The 15,828-nt window shown below is 47.8% G+C and overlaps 1 protein-coding gene across 3 annotated transcripts in view; it reads left to right on the top strand.

The window, feature by feature from the left end:
- Positions 1-2,712, top strand: part of ACAA2 (acetyl-CoA acyltransferase 2) — a 34,175-nt gene extending 31,463 nt beyond the window's left edge. For 2 of the 3 annotated variants that reach the window (XM_042961998.1, XM_007080533.3), the window contains 2 exons: positions 903-1,057; positions 2,298-2,712. In XM_042961998.1, coding sequence (XP_042817932.1) covers positions 903-1,057; positions 2,298-2,382 — 240 coding nt within the window. In that variant the 3' untranslated portion in view covers positions 2,383-2,712. Of the gene's footprint in view, positions 1-525; positions 659-902; positions 1,058-2,297 lie in introns of those variants that run through there. The other variant, XR_006209846.1, reaches the window with a different exon arrangement.
- Positions 2,713-15,828: the final 13,116 nt, after the last annotated feature.

Raw genomic sequence — 15,828 nt, 5'->3', positions numbered from 1 at the left:
TGAAAATATATTGCTATGAACTTGAAGGAAGGTAATTCTTTTTTTTAAATTTTTTTTTAACATTTATTTATTATTGAGAGACAGACACAGAGCGTGAGCAGGGGAGGGGTAGAGAGAGGGGGAGACATAGAATCTGAAGTAGGCTCCAGGCTCCGAGCTGTCAGCACAGAGCCTGATGCGGGGCTCGAACTCACAAACTGTGAGATCGTGACCTGAGCCGAAGTCGGACACTTAACCGACTGAGCCACCCAGGTGCCCCAGGAAGGTAATTCTTATAGCCAACCTTGTTAAGTAATAAATACAATACTTTTCAAATCTGCCTAGTATCAGCATAGTAACCATTCTGTGTGTCTGGCTTTGAAGGTTTATCCTTTGTCATATGTCAGTTTCTTCTAGGATGTATGGCAAGTAGCACTGCAGTGATAATACTGACAGCGATCATCTACTGAATAGTTGGTATGTGTCAGGTGCTACACTAGACACTTAATACCCATAATTTCATTTAACCTTGACAATAACTCTTAGGCTGTACTGCATCCACATTTTACTGTTGAGGGAGCCTCGAGTGTCCAGAACTTAAAGAACATGCACTCAGCCAAGATTTGAGCCATCCCTCTGGCTTCAGAACCTGTGGACCATCTCCCACTGCCTCTAGTAGGTATGTTTACAACATTACTGAGGATTTCTTTTCTTCGAGGGATGCAGTGGACTTAAAGTATAAGTTAGTAAATACACCCATTTTCAAACCTGATGTCTTTACAAAGAATGGTTGAAGATTCTTGCAAGGTAGTTTAAATAGAAGAAAAAAAAGAGCAAAATTAGCCATCAGTAGGACTGGACAATTCTCGGTCGAAAATCAACTTATGAGTAAGGATTTTTACCAGTGTTTTGATTATTTTTAGGTGAATGAGGCTTTTGCTCCTCAGTACTTAGCAGTTCAGAAGAGTTTGGATCTTGACCCAAGTAAAACCAACGTGAATGGTGGAGCCATTGCTTTGGGTCACCCACTGGGAGGATCTGGAACAAGAATTATGGCGCACCTGGTTCACGAATTAAGGTATCTGATAGAAATTGTTTCATTTTATATTTGCCATCGTTGGTAAAAATGCACGGATTTAGGTTTCCCCAGAACAGTCCAACACTTTTCATTCCTCCTATCCCCCTGTACTGCTTCTCACCAGGAACAAGTTATACCCTTTTTGGCTGAGATTAGAGGTGACTCGGTTGACTTTTTAGGGGCTCTGCACTTGGGATGTGCACGCTTCCTCATGTTTGCCATGGGCTCAGTGTAGCCCCTCAGCACATGCCCCCTCCTGGCTCTGCCCCTACCCGGTGCTGGTACACAGCAGTCAGCACTCACGAGGCCGCCGTCCTCATGGTGCTCGCACTCTAGTGCCCATTACAAGAGCGAGATAAAATTATTTAGGAAACCAGACAACATATTGGGAGGGTTCCCATCTAGATGCTGTCATTTAAGAAACCGAAGCAAACTGCTAGTTTGGGTCTGAGCTAAGTGTTTCCTTCACTGTTGCCAGGGTTCCAGGAGGAGCCTTCTGTGTGTTTGATATCTTTCAGTCCTAATAGAAGAGCTCCTCCTTCCCGTGCTGTGTGTTTTGGACCATTTCTTTCTGTTAGGAACGTTGCAAACAAAACCAAATATGTCAGGCCTAAAAAACAAAAAATCACTCTGGCTCCTGTTAAGTTAAGGTAAATGGGACTCATTTCACTTAATAAGTAATTGAATTGAAATGAGTGACGTGCACCGGAAAGTTCCTAGGTGGCTTTCTCAAGGTCGTTCTGTTAGATTGAGGAATGAGAACAGATTGTGATCCAAAGGAGTCTAATTTTTATGAAAGGGGCATGAAATGCTTCTAAATTACCTGCCTTTTCACATGGACAAACTTCACTAATTGCACTCACTCCAAGGGGCCATAAAAATCCGGAACCATATAAATCAAAGAGGCTGATGGCTCCTCACTCCTCCTCAGGAGGAGCCCGTCTCCGCCTGTCTCTGCCACCTCCTGTCTCTTCTTTCCCCCGGCACACCTCAGCGTCTCTGTCTCTCGGCTTCCCCCTTCTGTGTTACCACTTTCTTTTAGTACAAGTATTCCGCTTTCTAAATTCTTTCTCCTCTTGCGACTGTAAACCGATATTGAGGATTGGGGAAAAGATTGAGATGAGCTGAGTGAGAATGATTAATGTAGATGTGACCATTATTAATTCTATTTAATTAGTTTTCGAATTAACTCTGTTCGTTTTTTATTCGGGTGGATTTCAGCCACTGCTTTCTCTTGCAGGCGTCGGGGTGGAAGATACGCCGTGGGATCAGCTTGCATCGGGGGCGGCCAGGGTATCGCAGTTATCATCGAAAGCACAGCCTGAGGGGCCCGCCGAGGCCCGCTCGCACTTCGAGGGGCCAGGGCCACAGGGAGCCAGGTGACCGTCAGAGCAGCTGCAAAACCACACGTGCCCTGTACTGAAAGTGATTGAGCTCGATGAAGGGATAGTGAGGCAAAAAGATGTGTCTCTCATGAATAAGAGCCCACGCCAGAATAAATAAGTTCTCTCAGATTTGCACCAGATGGGACCTATCTCTGAGCAAACGTCCAACCACAGAGGCCTTAAAAGAATTGGTATAATGCTGAATAATCACCACTTACGCCTTAGATAAGACGAGTGCAAGAAAATTGAATAAATACTGCTTTAACTTCAGTTAATCCTTTCCTGTCATTTCTTGCATTTTTAAAAATTTTTAATTGAGGTAAAATACACGTAAGATAAAATTTACCATCGACCACATTTAAGTGTTATTAAATACATTGATGTTATTGATACAATCCCCGGTGGCATCCATCTCTAGAACTCTCTTCATCTCGTGGAGCTGAAACTCTGAGTCCCCGGTGCCCTCCCCGCGGCCCCCGGCCACCACCATTCGACTGTCTGCCTCTAAGAATCGGACTACCCAAGGCCCCGCACAAATAGAGTCATACAGGGTTTGTCCTGTTGTGACTGGCTTATTTCACCAGCATAATGTCCTCAGGGTTCGTCCACGTTGTAGTTCATGTCAGACTTTCCTTCCTTTTTTTTAAGGCTGAAGAATATTCCATTGTATGTAGAGAGCACATTTGTTTCTCTCTCCATCCATCTGTGGACGCCTGCTTTGCTGCGGCCCCTTGGCTTATGTGAGTAATGCCGCTCTAAACAAGGCTGGCCAAATCTCTGTTCGTGGCCCTGCTGTCAGTTCTTTGGGGCACGTACCCAGGGGTGGAATTGCTGGGTGTCGTGGTAACTCTGTTTCTAATATGTCCAGGAATTGCCAAACCGTTGTCCACCCTGGCCGCCCCGTCTTACGCTCTCCCCAGCCGCGCGCAAGGGTTCCTCCCATTTCTCCACATCCTCATTGATACTTGCTGTTTTCTGTTTGTTTTTTATAATGGCCCTCCCAATGAGTGTGAAGTTAGGTACCTCGCTGGTTTTGAGTTGCATTTCCTTAATTAGTAGTGATGTGAAGCATCTTTTCCTGTGCTTATTGGCCGTTCATATATCTTTTTTGGAGAAATGTCTATTTTAAGTCTTTTTCCCACTTGTTAAATGGAATTCTTTTTTTGTTGTAGTTGAATTGTATTTTTCAAAATTTTGAAACCAGTTTAACTTGTGGTGTTTAGTGATGTTCATAATTCGTTCTGAGGTAAATGTCCAAGAAGCAGATTACTGAACTTGGTCCTGATATGTGCTGGTTACGTATTTTAAGTCTTCAAAGACATTTGAGTGGGAGCGTACCTTCTTTTTAAAACAAATTTTTTTAACGTTTACTTATTTTTGAAAGAGAGAGCGTGAGTGGGGGTACAGGCAGAGAGAGGGAGACAGAGAATCTGAGGCAGACTCCAGGCTCCAAGCTGTCAGCACAGAGCCCAGTGCGAGGCTCGAACCCATGAACCACGAGATCATGACCTGAGCCGAAGTCAGACACTTAACCAACTGAGCCACCCAGGTGCCCCTTAAGAACCGTATTTTTAAATGGAAAATGTGGGGCTGAGAAAAGACTAGAAGTCCAGTCTCACAAGAAGGCATATGATACCTCTGTCTCTCCCACCACCAGCACTTCCAGTGGTCAGAAAGGAATGTTGCTGCTAACGTGGGCTGCGCAGCCAACGAAAGTGGGGAAACAGACAGTAGAAAGTGGCTGTTAGAAATCACTGAGCTTACATGACAATTTAGAGAAGCCTAGTTGAGTGTCACTGGAGCCACAGATGGGAGACCAGAGTTTTGCCCGGATTGCATCCTCCTCCTTCAGCCTCCTCAGTTTATCCGAATTCTGCCCTGTCTTCAGTCCTTGGTTATGCATACTTTTAGCCCAGTGGTTCTCAACAGGGGACGGTTTTATCCCCAGGGGTATTTGGCACTATCTGGAGATGTGTTTGGTTGTCATGACTACTGGCATCTAGTGGGTAGAGAGAGGCCAGGGATGCCGCTGAACATCCTGCAGTGCACAGGACGGCCCCCCCAACAAAGAATTCTCTGGCCCCAAATGTCAAGATGGCTGCTATTAAAAAATCCTGCTTTAACCCTCAATCCACCCATGTCCTTCTCATGTCCCTTCTTCATTCTGTGTTTGTTTATATAGGTATTAGCTCTGTGTGTGTGTGTGTGTGTGTGTGTGTGTGTGTGTGTGTGTGTACATACATAGACACCTTTAAATATAAAAATATTCAGCTTTTCACATTCTGCTGTGATTATATATGAACCAATATTGAGGATTGCAGGAATTTGGGAAGGTGAGATGAATGGGAACAAGTAATACAAATGTGACCATTATTCACTCTTTAGTGCATAAGTTCCTTGTAAACACAGGGACGTCTTCAGTATACTTCACAGATAAGCCTTCTGTCTCTTGCCCCAACGTCTCAGGTCTGCATGGCAGTGGCCTTGCTGCCCTTGAGTGTTGCTTCCAGACCAGTTGTCTTCTCCCTTTTGCAGAACACTGTGCTACTTGGAGGTTTATGCTACTCAGTGTTACCACCCTACCACTTATCTTTATTTCCATTTCCTGCCTTCCTGCTTGGATGCTGTCCTCAGTGGCTCTATGCTCGCTGCCTTTATCACCTTTTTTTTTTTTTTTTTTATCATTAGAGAACATCTTGGTTCTCAGAAGCTTTAGCATCCATTTGGTCAAGGACCTCTCCGTTCCATGACCAAAAAAATACCAAGGACTTCGTCTTCATTCTGTATCAGACACCGGCTCCCTTGGTCATGTCAGCAGGGATTGTCACCGAGAAATCGTTGAAAAGAGGCACTTCCTAGGGAACGTCCCAGCACATGCCTCGGAAAGTTTTATCACCTTTTCCCATAATGGTTTGGTGTCGTTTTATTTGGATATAAAAAGAATGAGATCTTTTTTCTATTTTATTTTCTATTTGGCTGTTGCTAATGAACAGTGTTTGAGTATTCCGCATGTAGCCAGCTTGCTGAACCCTTGTATCAGCTCTGGTCACATAGACAATCTTACTTACCTGTACTGCCCTTCTACACAGGGCTGGGACCTCTGATGCAATGTTGGGAGGAGGGAAAAAATCCAAATCCTGGGTTCCCCGTTGAGTATCCATGATCCTTACGATAGGTGTGGGATAGGTACAGTTTACCAAACGAAGGAAGTTTCCACCTATCCCCAGTGTTACTAAGAAATGTACGAATCGTTCACTGTTTCTCCAAAGCACCCTAACCTGGTGTTGCCTCCACCACTTAATGGATCCCTCTAATGTCACAGCCACCCTCGTGTTACCAAATCTACCAGAAACCTTTCTGCCTTCATCTTACTTTTCCAAAACATGACACAAGGGACCCTCCTTTGGTCTTTTGCATCTGTTCCTCCACTAAATCTCTGCTTGTCGGTTTCTCAGGATCGGTCCTCGGCTGTGTGTCTTCTCTCCCTGCATGATTTCATCCCTGGTCCTGGAAACCATCACATTTCCATCCCAACACTGGTCTCTCCAATGCCAGTCTCTTATCTAGCTGCCCTCTAGACATTTCTCTTGGGCATCTCCATCTTACACAATGCTCACACAATAACTTCACCCAACCAACCCTTCTTAGTCCTTCCCTTCATGATCCCGGTAGCTCAAGTCAGAGGCCTCTCCCTCACCCCTTCTATCCTGTTCATCAGCAAGTTTTATCAGTTCCTTCAGAATAGGTCTCAGATCCACCCTCTTCTCTCCACCTCCACCACTTTAGTCCAAGCTACCAGAATCTCTTGCCTGGACAACTGTAAGCCTACCTCCAGACTTGGCCCCCTTTGTTCTCCAAGAAACTGCCAGGGGCACCTTTTTAAAATACAGATTATAGGTGGGAATGCAAGCTGGTGCAGCCACTCTGGAAAACAGTATGGAGGTTCCTCAAAAAACTAAAAATAGGACTACCCTATGACCCGGCAATTGCACTGCTAGGCATTTATCCAAGGGATACAGGTGTGCTGTTTCGAAGAGACACATGCACCCCCATGTTTATAGCAGCACTATCAACAATAGCCAAAGTAAGGGAAGAGCCTAAATGTCCATCGATGGATGAATGGATAAAGAAGATGTAGATATATACAATGGAGTATTATTCAGCAATCAAAAAGAATGAAATCTTATCATTTGCAACTACATGGATGGAACTAGAGGGTATTATGCTAAGTGAAATTAGAGAAAGACAAATATATGACTTCACTCATATGAGGACTTTAAGAGACAAAACAGATGAACATAAGGGAAGGGAAACAAAAATAATATAAAAACAGGGAGGGGGACAAAACATAAGAGACTCAAATATGAAGAACAAACAGAGGGTTACGGGAGGGGGTGTGGGAGGGGGGATGAGCTAAATGGGTAAGGGGCAGTAAGGAATCTACTCCTGAAATCCTTGTTGCACTATATGCTAACGAATTTGGATGTAAAATTTAAAAAATAAAGTTAAAAAATGAATAAAATTTAAATAAAATTTTAAATTAAAAAAATTAAAAAAAGAAAAGAAACTTGGGAAAGGCTTAGCTCAGGGACACCCAGAAACTCTCTGGGAGCATCTGAGGTAGAGAGGAATTCACTAAAAACCCTTTCAATAATTTCAATAAATTTTACATTGAAAAAGGAAAAACAAAATACAAATTATAGGGTGGCTCGGTCAGTTAAGCGTCTGACTTTGGCTCAGGTGATAATCTCACGGTTTGTGGGTTTGAGCCCCACATCGGGCTCTCTGCTGTCCATGCAGATCCTGCTTTGGATCCCCTGTGTGTGTGTGTGTCTCCCTCTCTCTCTCTCTCTCTCTCTCTCTGCCCCTCCCCTGCTCGTGCTCTCTCTCTCAAAAATAAACAGAAAGTACAAACTATATCAGGTCAACCCTCTTCAAAGCCCCAAAACAGGTTTATGTCACAGTTGGAATAAAATCCAGACTCTTTGCCCTCCTTCCCTGTGGCTCCCTGTGCTTCAAACATATGGCCTTTGACTCTTCACATGCTGTGCTCTCTCATGCTTTCAGGCTGTGGCAGATCTTCCCTCTGCCTGGAACGCCATTTCCTCTGCCTTCTCAGGTCAGACCCCTACTCATCTTAAAAGTCCCAGATGTCCTCTGCTCAGTCAGGGGTTCTCTCTTCCCACTGAGTTCCCCTCCCCGTGACTCGATTGGAGCACGCTGACCTCCATGGAACTCTCCTGAGCTCCTGTTCACTTATTAGCTTGTTTCTTGCCTGTGTCCTTCATTCGACTGTAAGTTCCATGAGGGCAAGGACTTTCGTGTGCAAGGACAGTGCCTGGCACGCGGTAGACGCTCCGTGACGTTGAGAGGACGGATGGGTGGGTGGGTGGATGACGTTTGAAGAAAATGAAAGATGGGAGGATCGCTCGAGTCACACACAAGTAGAGCGAGCTGCAAGCAGCCACTCTCACACAGGTTACCTTTTCTGTCTCCGCAGAGCATAGTGGAAGTGGCTGTGTGCCTGTGTGTTTTCGTGAGAGAAGGAATGGAGAACTGGGTGAAATTCTAAAGGTGTTGTGGCCTGGTGCTAAGGACCAGTAGAAAACAGTAGAGTAACTAAGGGCACTTTACTTGGAACCTAACTACGTGTGGTAGAGAAGCGTTAGGAGGGAAAGCCCCCTCAGTTCCGCCCTAGGATGACCACAGAGTGGATCATCCAACCCAGGTCACTGTCGAGAAGTGAAGGGGACGCTGCTATTTATAACCCGGGGTGGGGGGGCAACAAGTGTAAACTGGGACTATTCTAGGCAAACTGGGACATATAGGCACCCTACTTTTAATTAACCCAAGTACACGCCAGTGACTTTACCCCAAGTTCAAGAAAGCTGAGCGAATACTGTTTGAGTATGGATTGTCGGATTTGAAGATTATAAAGTTGGTCACTGAGTGACAGCTGAGCAAACACTTCAAGGAGGTGATGGTTAGCCATGCAAGTGTCTGGACGAAGAGGGGGAGAAACCGCCAGGGGTGGTCCTAAAGCAGGAGTGTGCTTGTGCAAGGAGCCCGTGTGGCTGAGCAGAGTGAGCAAGGTGGAAAGGGGTCGGAGTCAGAGAAGCATCTGGGTGCAGATCGCGTGGGGCCCGAGAAGCCATTTGTAGGGACTTGGGCTTTTATTCTCAGTAAATCGGACGCACCGCAGGCTTTGGAGTCAAGGACAGACCTCATTCTGCCCTACTGAAATGAACTGTGGAGGAACAGAGCTGGAGGCCAGTTAGGAGGCTCCTGCAATAATTCAGGCCAGGAAATAACGGTGTCTCGGAGCTGGAGGCAGCAACAGGGCAGTGAGAGGTTGTCAGACTCTGCTCATACTCTGAAGATGGAAATTTGAGATTTCCTCATGGATTGGCTGTTGGCTGGCAGAGAAAGGAGTCGAGGATGACTCCTGGGCTTCTCAGCCGCTGGGATGGGAACGCTGTGAGTGAAGCAGGTCAGGGGGGTTCGGTAGTTCGTTCAGATGCCGGATGGGCCCTCGGGTGAGGGACTCTGGCGTGTGGGGTGGAGCCAGATCTGTAAGTCACTGGCGTTTAAGTGGCACTGGATCAAGAATTAGTGGGCTCTGTCCAAGATGGATCCAAACAAGGAAAGAGAACAATTTTTCCTCCTATTGATACTCTTTGGTTTTCGTTTTTTCCTCACCCCACATAAATAAGTGCTATCTCTTCTACCTTCGTGGGAAAAAATTATAATTTTTTTACTAAATCAAGTCACTTAAAAGGTAGGATGGGAGCATACGTGTTTTGAGGTACTCTGGAGGGAATGCCTTTGTAAAATGAGAAATCATTGAAGTCATTTTTACCACGCGAACAATGACTCCCTTTCCCTTTCTCTTCACCTCGTTTTTTATCCTGAAAGTGAATCCTGGGTTTTATAAACGAGGTTGACTTGCACTGAGGAGTCTTTGTGCCAGCAGCCAGCCGGGGACACTTCTTCCCCTAGGTGGCACCACCGGCCTGTGCTGCCTCGGTCCCCTGCTCCGAGGCATCTCACGGGTGGCTTCTCTCAGCAAAGCCGGCCACTCTTGGTCCTTCTCCCTTCCTGGGAATTGAGGCAGGGAGAGAAGGAGCCAGAAGTAAACAAACCTAACACCGCAGGTGGGGGACAAAAATCTCTTTCACCTGCTGGCCATTGGGGTCCTGGTGCAGGAACTTGGGAGTCCCGCTGGCCAAGGACACTCCCTGTATCTGTCCTCGGTGAAAACAGCAGAAGCAAAGCCCCAGAGCCAGGGGGACCAGGGTTACGACCACCTCTGAGCGGCTACTGCCAAGCCCCCTGGAAGCTGTCAGTCCGGCTCCCACCCCCACCAGCTGGTGGCACAGGGAGAACCGGCCTGAGCCGCAGAGGATGAGGCAACAGTCACGGTCCCCCCTACTTTTCCCGTCAGGGACACTTGGAGCCCGGGAGGCCCCTCGTCTTCACTCCAGACCCTATATATTTCAGAGTCCCCAGCTGCCCACAGAGCAAGGGCAGCGGGGGCTGCTTGTATGCTCCCTGTCACACGTCCATGGACCTCAGCGGATGGGGCCCCAAGCAGTGAGGGCTGAGGGCTGTGGCAGCAGCCGGGACACGGAGATCGAGGAAAGACACATGGCGAGAGCTGTGCCCTGAGCCCTAGCCTTGCTTCCCCAGGGACAGGACCCCTGCCTTGGACTCCATATATACCCCGGCGCCTCTGGTGTGAGAGCCATGGTAAAGGAGCACCTGACAGACGGACGTAAAACTCTTCAGGACCTCGGCCAGTGTGGAGGACAAGGCCCCGGCTGCGTGTGCTGCACAACATCCACCCTCCCCACCGTTCACCCTGTTCCAACAAGTTAGAGCAAAGGAAACTAGTGAGACGGGGTCCTTCCTGTCTCAGCACAGGCAGCACGCAGATGTGTTCGAGAGGCCTGAAGCCATTGCAGAAACAAGGGACTCTGGCAGGAGAAGTAAAAGCCAGGCTTGTGCTTTGAACATGCAGCCCCCCTGGAGCCTTTAGTTATTTAAGAGAAAGAGTAGGGGGGAAGCAGAGAAAGAGGGAGACTGAGGATCTGAAGCGGGGGGCCCGTGCTGAGTGGAGAGAGCACGACCTGAGCCAAAGTCGGGCACTTAAGCGACTAAGCCACCCAGGCACCCCCCTCAGGAGCCTTTTAGATACAAGACAAGATGAAATCAGAAACTACAGAATGAGAGAACACACCAATACTGAAAGCAAAGAGCAAGCTATGCTGGCTATTTATACACATACACACACACACACACACACATACACACGTATGCACGTATGCACACACACACACACACACTGCATTTCTACCTTGCGAAGAGAAGCAAAGTCACCAGGAGCTGAGGCCCACAGTGCAGATGAAATAGAACTCACAGCCCAGCTAGTCTTTACATGTGTGCCTGGTCGGACATGGGCCTGGGGCTGGGACACAATGGGATGCGGAGCCAGGACCCCAGGCACACCATCCCGCAGGGCCCCAGGCACACCACCCCCCAGGCCCCTAGGCCTGCATCTTCAGGGAGAGAACCAGCAGCACCCTGCAACCAGCATGGCTCCAGACTTGCTGGAGACCGACTGTATGCGTGGGTCGTCACCCAGCCTGCTTTCCAGTCCCCGTGCGTAGCTCAGAGCCTGACGACACGCAGATTAGCCCAGCCCTGAGGAAGGGCGCTCTGGCAGGTGCGAGAATTCGGTTCCGCGTGCTGCTGTGTGTCCATCATGTGAGCTCCCGGAGGTGAGCCCGGGCCCACCAGTGCGTTCCCGCTGCACATGGTGAGTGGAGACAAGACGTCCAGCTGGAAGGATAATGGCGGAGTGAGGACAAACCAAGTCATGAAGGATACGGCCGTGTTTAGCCCCTTTGAGCTATTTTTTAATTTTTTTAAGTTTATTTATTTGAGAGAGACAGAGACAGCATGAGCAGGGGAAGGGAAGAAAGAGGCGGGGAGAGAGAGAGACTCCCAAGCAGGCTCTGCACTGTCAGCACTAGCCAGATGCAGGGCTCGAAGTCACGAAACTATGATATAACAACCTGAGCCAAAACCGAGCTTCGGACACTTAACCGACTGAGCCACCCATGCGCCCCAGCCCCGTGGAGCTTTCTCAATGACATTTTTAGAACACATAGGAGGAAGTCCTCTTTACATGGGTGCAAAGCAACGCCAGCAACTTTTCTCCAGGACGCAGTAGAGGGTAAAAATAGAAAGACTCGTAAGACCAGAAATGTCAACTATAGACAAAAACCGCCATAAGCTCTTGTACACTGACTTACTAACTATGCTTTAAAGTACATATGCAGGGGAAAAATAAGTCATTCCATTAAAATGCTCATAGTGTTCATACCAAGATGGTGAGGTGATGACATAAATGTGGTGGAATATTCTGCAGCAGTGAAACAAAGTCCCAATAGACACAGACTAATCTCACAGCTATGTTTTTGGGGAAAAAAGACAGCAAACAATGCATGCTATATAATTCCATGTATATGATGTTCAACAAACAGGCGTAATCTATGATGATAGAGGTCAGAACAGTGGTTACCTTTGGAGGGAGTAGCTCCTAAGAGGGACACTGGGGAGTGTACTAGGGTGCTGGAATATTCCCCATTTTTATCTGGGTTGTGCTGACCCAGACGCACACATATGTAAAAGTTCACTGGACTGTACACTTAATAGGTTATTACAAGTGGCTTATTAACATAAACCAAGGGTACGTGAAGTAATATTTGAGGAGACTGTAGTGGCCATCCAGGCGTGTCCATGCATACATGACTGTTCCTCATTTGGGTAGCATTGTTCTGGGTGGATCATGAACTTGATATGGTGGGTCCATGAAACTATCATTTATGCCATTTTGTAAAACGATTCAGAAGATACCCCTGGAAGTGAGCACCGTGGAGTTCACAGAAATGTAGGGTCACAACCAAGGGACCTTAAGAAATCTAAGAAAACACGAATGGCACATTGGCACTACATACAAATATCAAACCATTATGTTGTATGCCTGAAACTAATATAATATTTTATGTTGATTATATCTCAATTAAAAGAAACTTAAAAAATAAAAAGCATGATGAACTCTACCCCTGCTCCGAGCGCCAAGGGAGGGTGACACATGAGGCCTCCTGGGACTTTTGTATACACCTTAGAGTGAACCCAGCTCCTGAGCTGAGCCAGGTGTTTCTGCTGCCTGTAAGAATGCCACCGATACATCCAACCTCTTTCCCTCATCCCGAGACTCCTCTGCGTGGGGCAGGAGCTACACGGATCCCGGACTCACAGCCCAGCCTACCTTTGTGGCCAATCCCTGTTTGTCTTGTCTGATGGGACTCCCTCTTGGCCGCCAGCCCAAGCGTACTGGGGAGACTCAAAATATCTGGGTTGCCTGGGACTGCTCCCTTGAAATCCGTGGACCTGTGACCTAGGTTCATAGGAGGATTCTCAATGACCTCAGCCATGCGGGAGTTTACCAACAGAGGAGCTATTCTGCTCCCGGGAATGGCCAGAGGAATTCTGGCTAATGGACCACAAGCCGTATTTTTTCAAATCAAAGCTATCAGGAGCCAGAGGCTTCTGCAGAAAGCTAGGACACCCGAGGGCTCCGTGCAGTGGTACCAAGCAATGAACCTGCCTCACAGTGCGGGACAGCAAGGAGATTTCATGTTCAACCTTGTCACAGTGGAGGGGAGGGAAAGAGGTCTCTGAAAACGTGAGCCGTATGTTCGTCACCATACAGGTCTGCAGTCTGAATTCACACTACCGATGTGGTCTGAAAAACAAAAAGCCCTACAGCCGGAGAATTGTAAGTGGTTCCCAGGTGCCCAACCAAAGTGACTGCAGCCCTCTCTGGAAGGGCTTGCCTTCAATTAAATAAGATGCATCCTAACATCAGAGATACTCACAGAATGAGCACTGGCAAATCCATGGACTTGGCTGGCTCTGATTGTGGGAAGCGTCAGGAGGCAATACAGTGTACTGAAAATTGAAAGTGCTTGAGTGTCTCTGAATATGTGTGACCGCTCCGGTCCCTCCGGTCCTCCGGGACTACCTCTGTCCTTACAACACGGAGCAGACAGCAGCCAGGCTGCAGGAAGCCGAGAGAGTGGCTTTCTCCTTGAGTAGGTGCCAGCGAGGAAATTCCTCTGTGGATTAAATTTGCATCAAGAAGCCAGCAGAGGAGAGAAAAAGCAGAGCACATGGCACAGGGAAAAGACGCGCACTGAGGACAACTGAGCAGGAAGAGGTGTGGGCGGGACACACAAGTCAGGGCTCGGCTGTGGCACGGCTGCAGGGCGGTGAGAAGTGAGTGTGTGGAAACACCAAGTCCACAGACACGCCCCTCGATTCTTCTGAAAGGGACTCCTTTGCTTTTCCTATAGGGAGGGGACATGAAGGTCCCTGGAGGGATCATACCCTATCTGGGAACCCACTGAAAAAGCCCTGAAATGATTAAATGCAAGACAGGAGAGAATTATAGGTTAGCTGGCCTGGACCGTGTGAGTCAGAGAAGAGTTCCGGTCAAGGAAGGGTTGCTTTTCCCCACCTTTTCCTTTTTTTTCTTTTTTTTGCTTGCAAAGAGGTTTGCATAGAGGAGATAGGCTCCAAGATGGGTCTCAAAGGATGAGAGTGCTGTCTGGCCATTAACTCTTTATTACCCGAGCGGGATGCTGTGCCCAATGATGCAGCTGTGGGCTTCTCGGTGAGCCATCCATGGCACCCTCGCTTCTGGAGCCTCCCCTCACTGCCTCTGGGCAGCTTCAAGCCCTGCCCGCAGGCTGCCCCACCTGCAGGGGATGTGAAGAGTGTGGTCTCAGCAGCTACCCCTCCCAGCAGCAGGCCAGAGGAAACGCCCATGTTTGAGTGCCTGCCCCAGGAGGACCCCAAGGAGGAGGCAGAACGCGCCATAACACACAGGCCAAGTGATGGAAGGCCCGGTGCCCACAGAGGGCACCCAGGTCCCACAGGAAGCCAGCCCAGGGCTCCAGCCAGGGTTCTTTCTCCCCAACACTGAATCTGACCCTCCAAGTCCTAAATGTCTGCCAGGCCTCATTCTCCAAATATTTAGTGAGCATCTTCACGTAACAATAAAAACAGAGAGAAGGGTCATTATAAGTAACATTAGCCCACACAGATGCAGAGACTGTGATTGGCCAAGAGAGGCACGTTAGAGACCTTTCATTGCTGTTCACATGGAATCCCGTCATCCAAAGCCTGACAGGCCTAACCTCTACTTCACCTGGGGACCCTGAGACCCAGAGAGGGAAGTGATTTGCCCTAGATCACAGCTCCCATCAACAGCCGTGCTGGCAAGTCAAGCCCCACACAGCGTGGTGTTTTATCTTTTTCTTGCTGTTTTGTAAATTCTCAAAGCTCATCCCCTGACCTCCCAGGATGCCTTTTACAGCCGAGCACAATAAGCTGAAATATAGCCCCAGAAGTTCCTAAAAGGAATCTACAGAGCCCTCATTCCTGAAATTTCCTAAGTCTCTCCTCCCAGAACATTCCAACCCCAGACATCCCTTCTCCCCAAACATGCCAACTCTAGATTTTTGGCATTAAAACTTTAATAAGGTCTATCTACTTCCAGACGAGCCTGATCCTGCTCTGCCCAGAAACGTCAACCCGATTTCTGTCAAGCCTAGTGTTAAAAAGAAAACCGGGGGCGCCTGGGTGGCGCAGTCGGTTAAGCGTCCGACTTCAGCCAGGTCACGATCTCGCGGTCCGTGAGTTCGAGCCCCGCGTCAGGCTCTGGGCTGATGGCTCAGAGCCTGGAGCCTGTTTCCGATTCTGTGTCTCCCTCTCTCTCTGCCCCTCCCCCGTTCATGCTCTGTCTCTCTCTGTCCCAAAAATAAATTAAAAAAACGTTGAAAAAAAAAAAAAAAAGAAAACCGTAGGCCCAAAATGGTGTCACTTACGTTAAGGCCCCAAGCCAGAAAACCAAGGCTTAACACATAAGCTAACTGCAGTTAGGGTTAACCCCCCAGGAATGTAACCCCCAGGGATGTAATCTTTAACCAGTCAACACGGGAATTTCCCCATCAGCACTAGGAAATTTACTGATAGACCCTTTACTGATAGTTCCCCTTAGGAGGGTGACCTTGCCAAAATCATGAATTCTTTACCAATAATTCCTTTTTTCTGTTCCCTCTCTACCTTTAAAAACCTTTCCTTTCCCGTAGCCCTTTGAAACTCTCCCTACTTGCTAGATAGGATGCTGCCTGATTCAGGAATTCGATTTTTAATTTTTTTTAAAGATTATTTATTTGTTTTCAGAGAGCATGCGAGTAGGGAAAGGGCAGAGAGAGAGAGAGAGAGAGAGAGAGAGAGAGAATCCCAAGCAGG

This window comes from Panthera tigris, chromosome D3 (genome assembly GCF_018350195.1).
Source record: "Panthera tigris isolate Pti1 chromosome D3, P.tigris_Pti1_mat1.1, whole genome shotgun sequence".
NCBI classification, from domain to species: Eukaryota; Metazoa; Chordata; class Mammalia; order Carnivora; family Felidae; genus Panthera; species Panthera tigris.
This window is presented reverse-complemented; position numbering and strand designations above follow the sequence as displayed.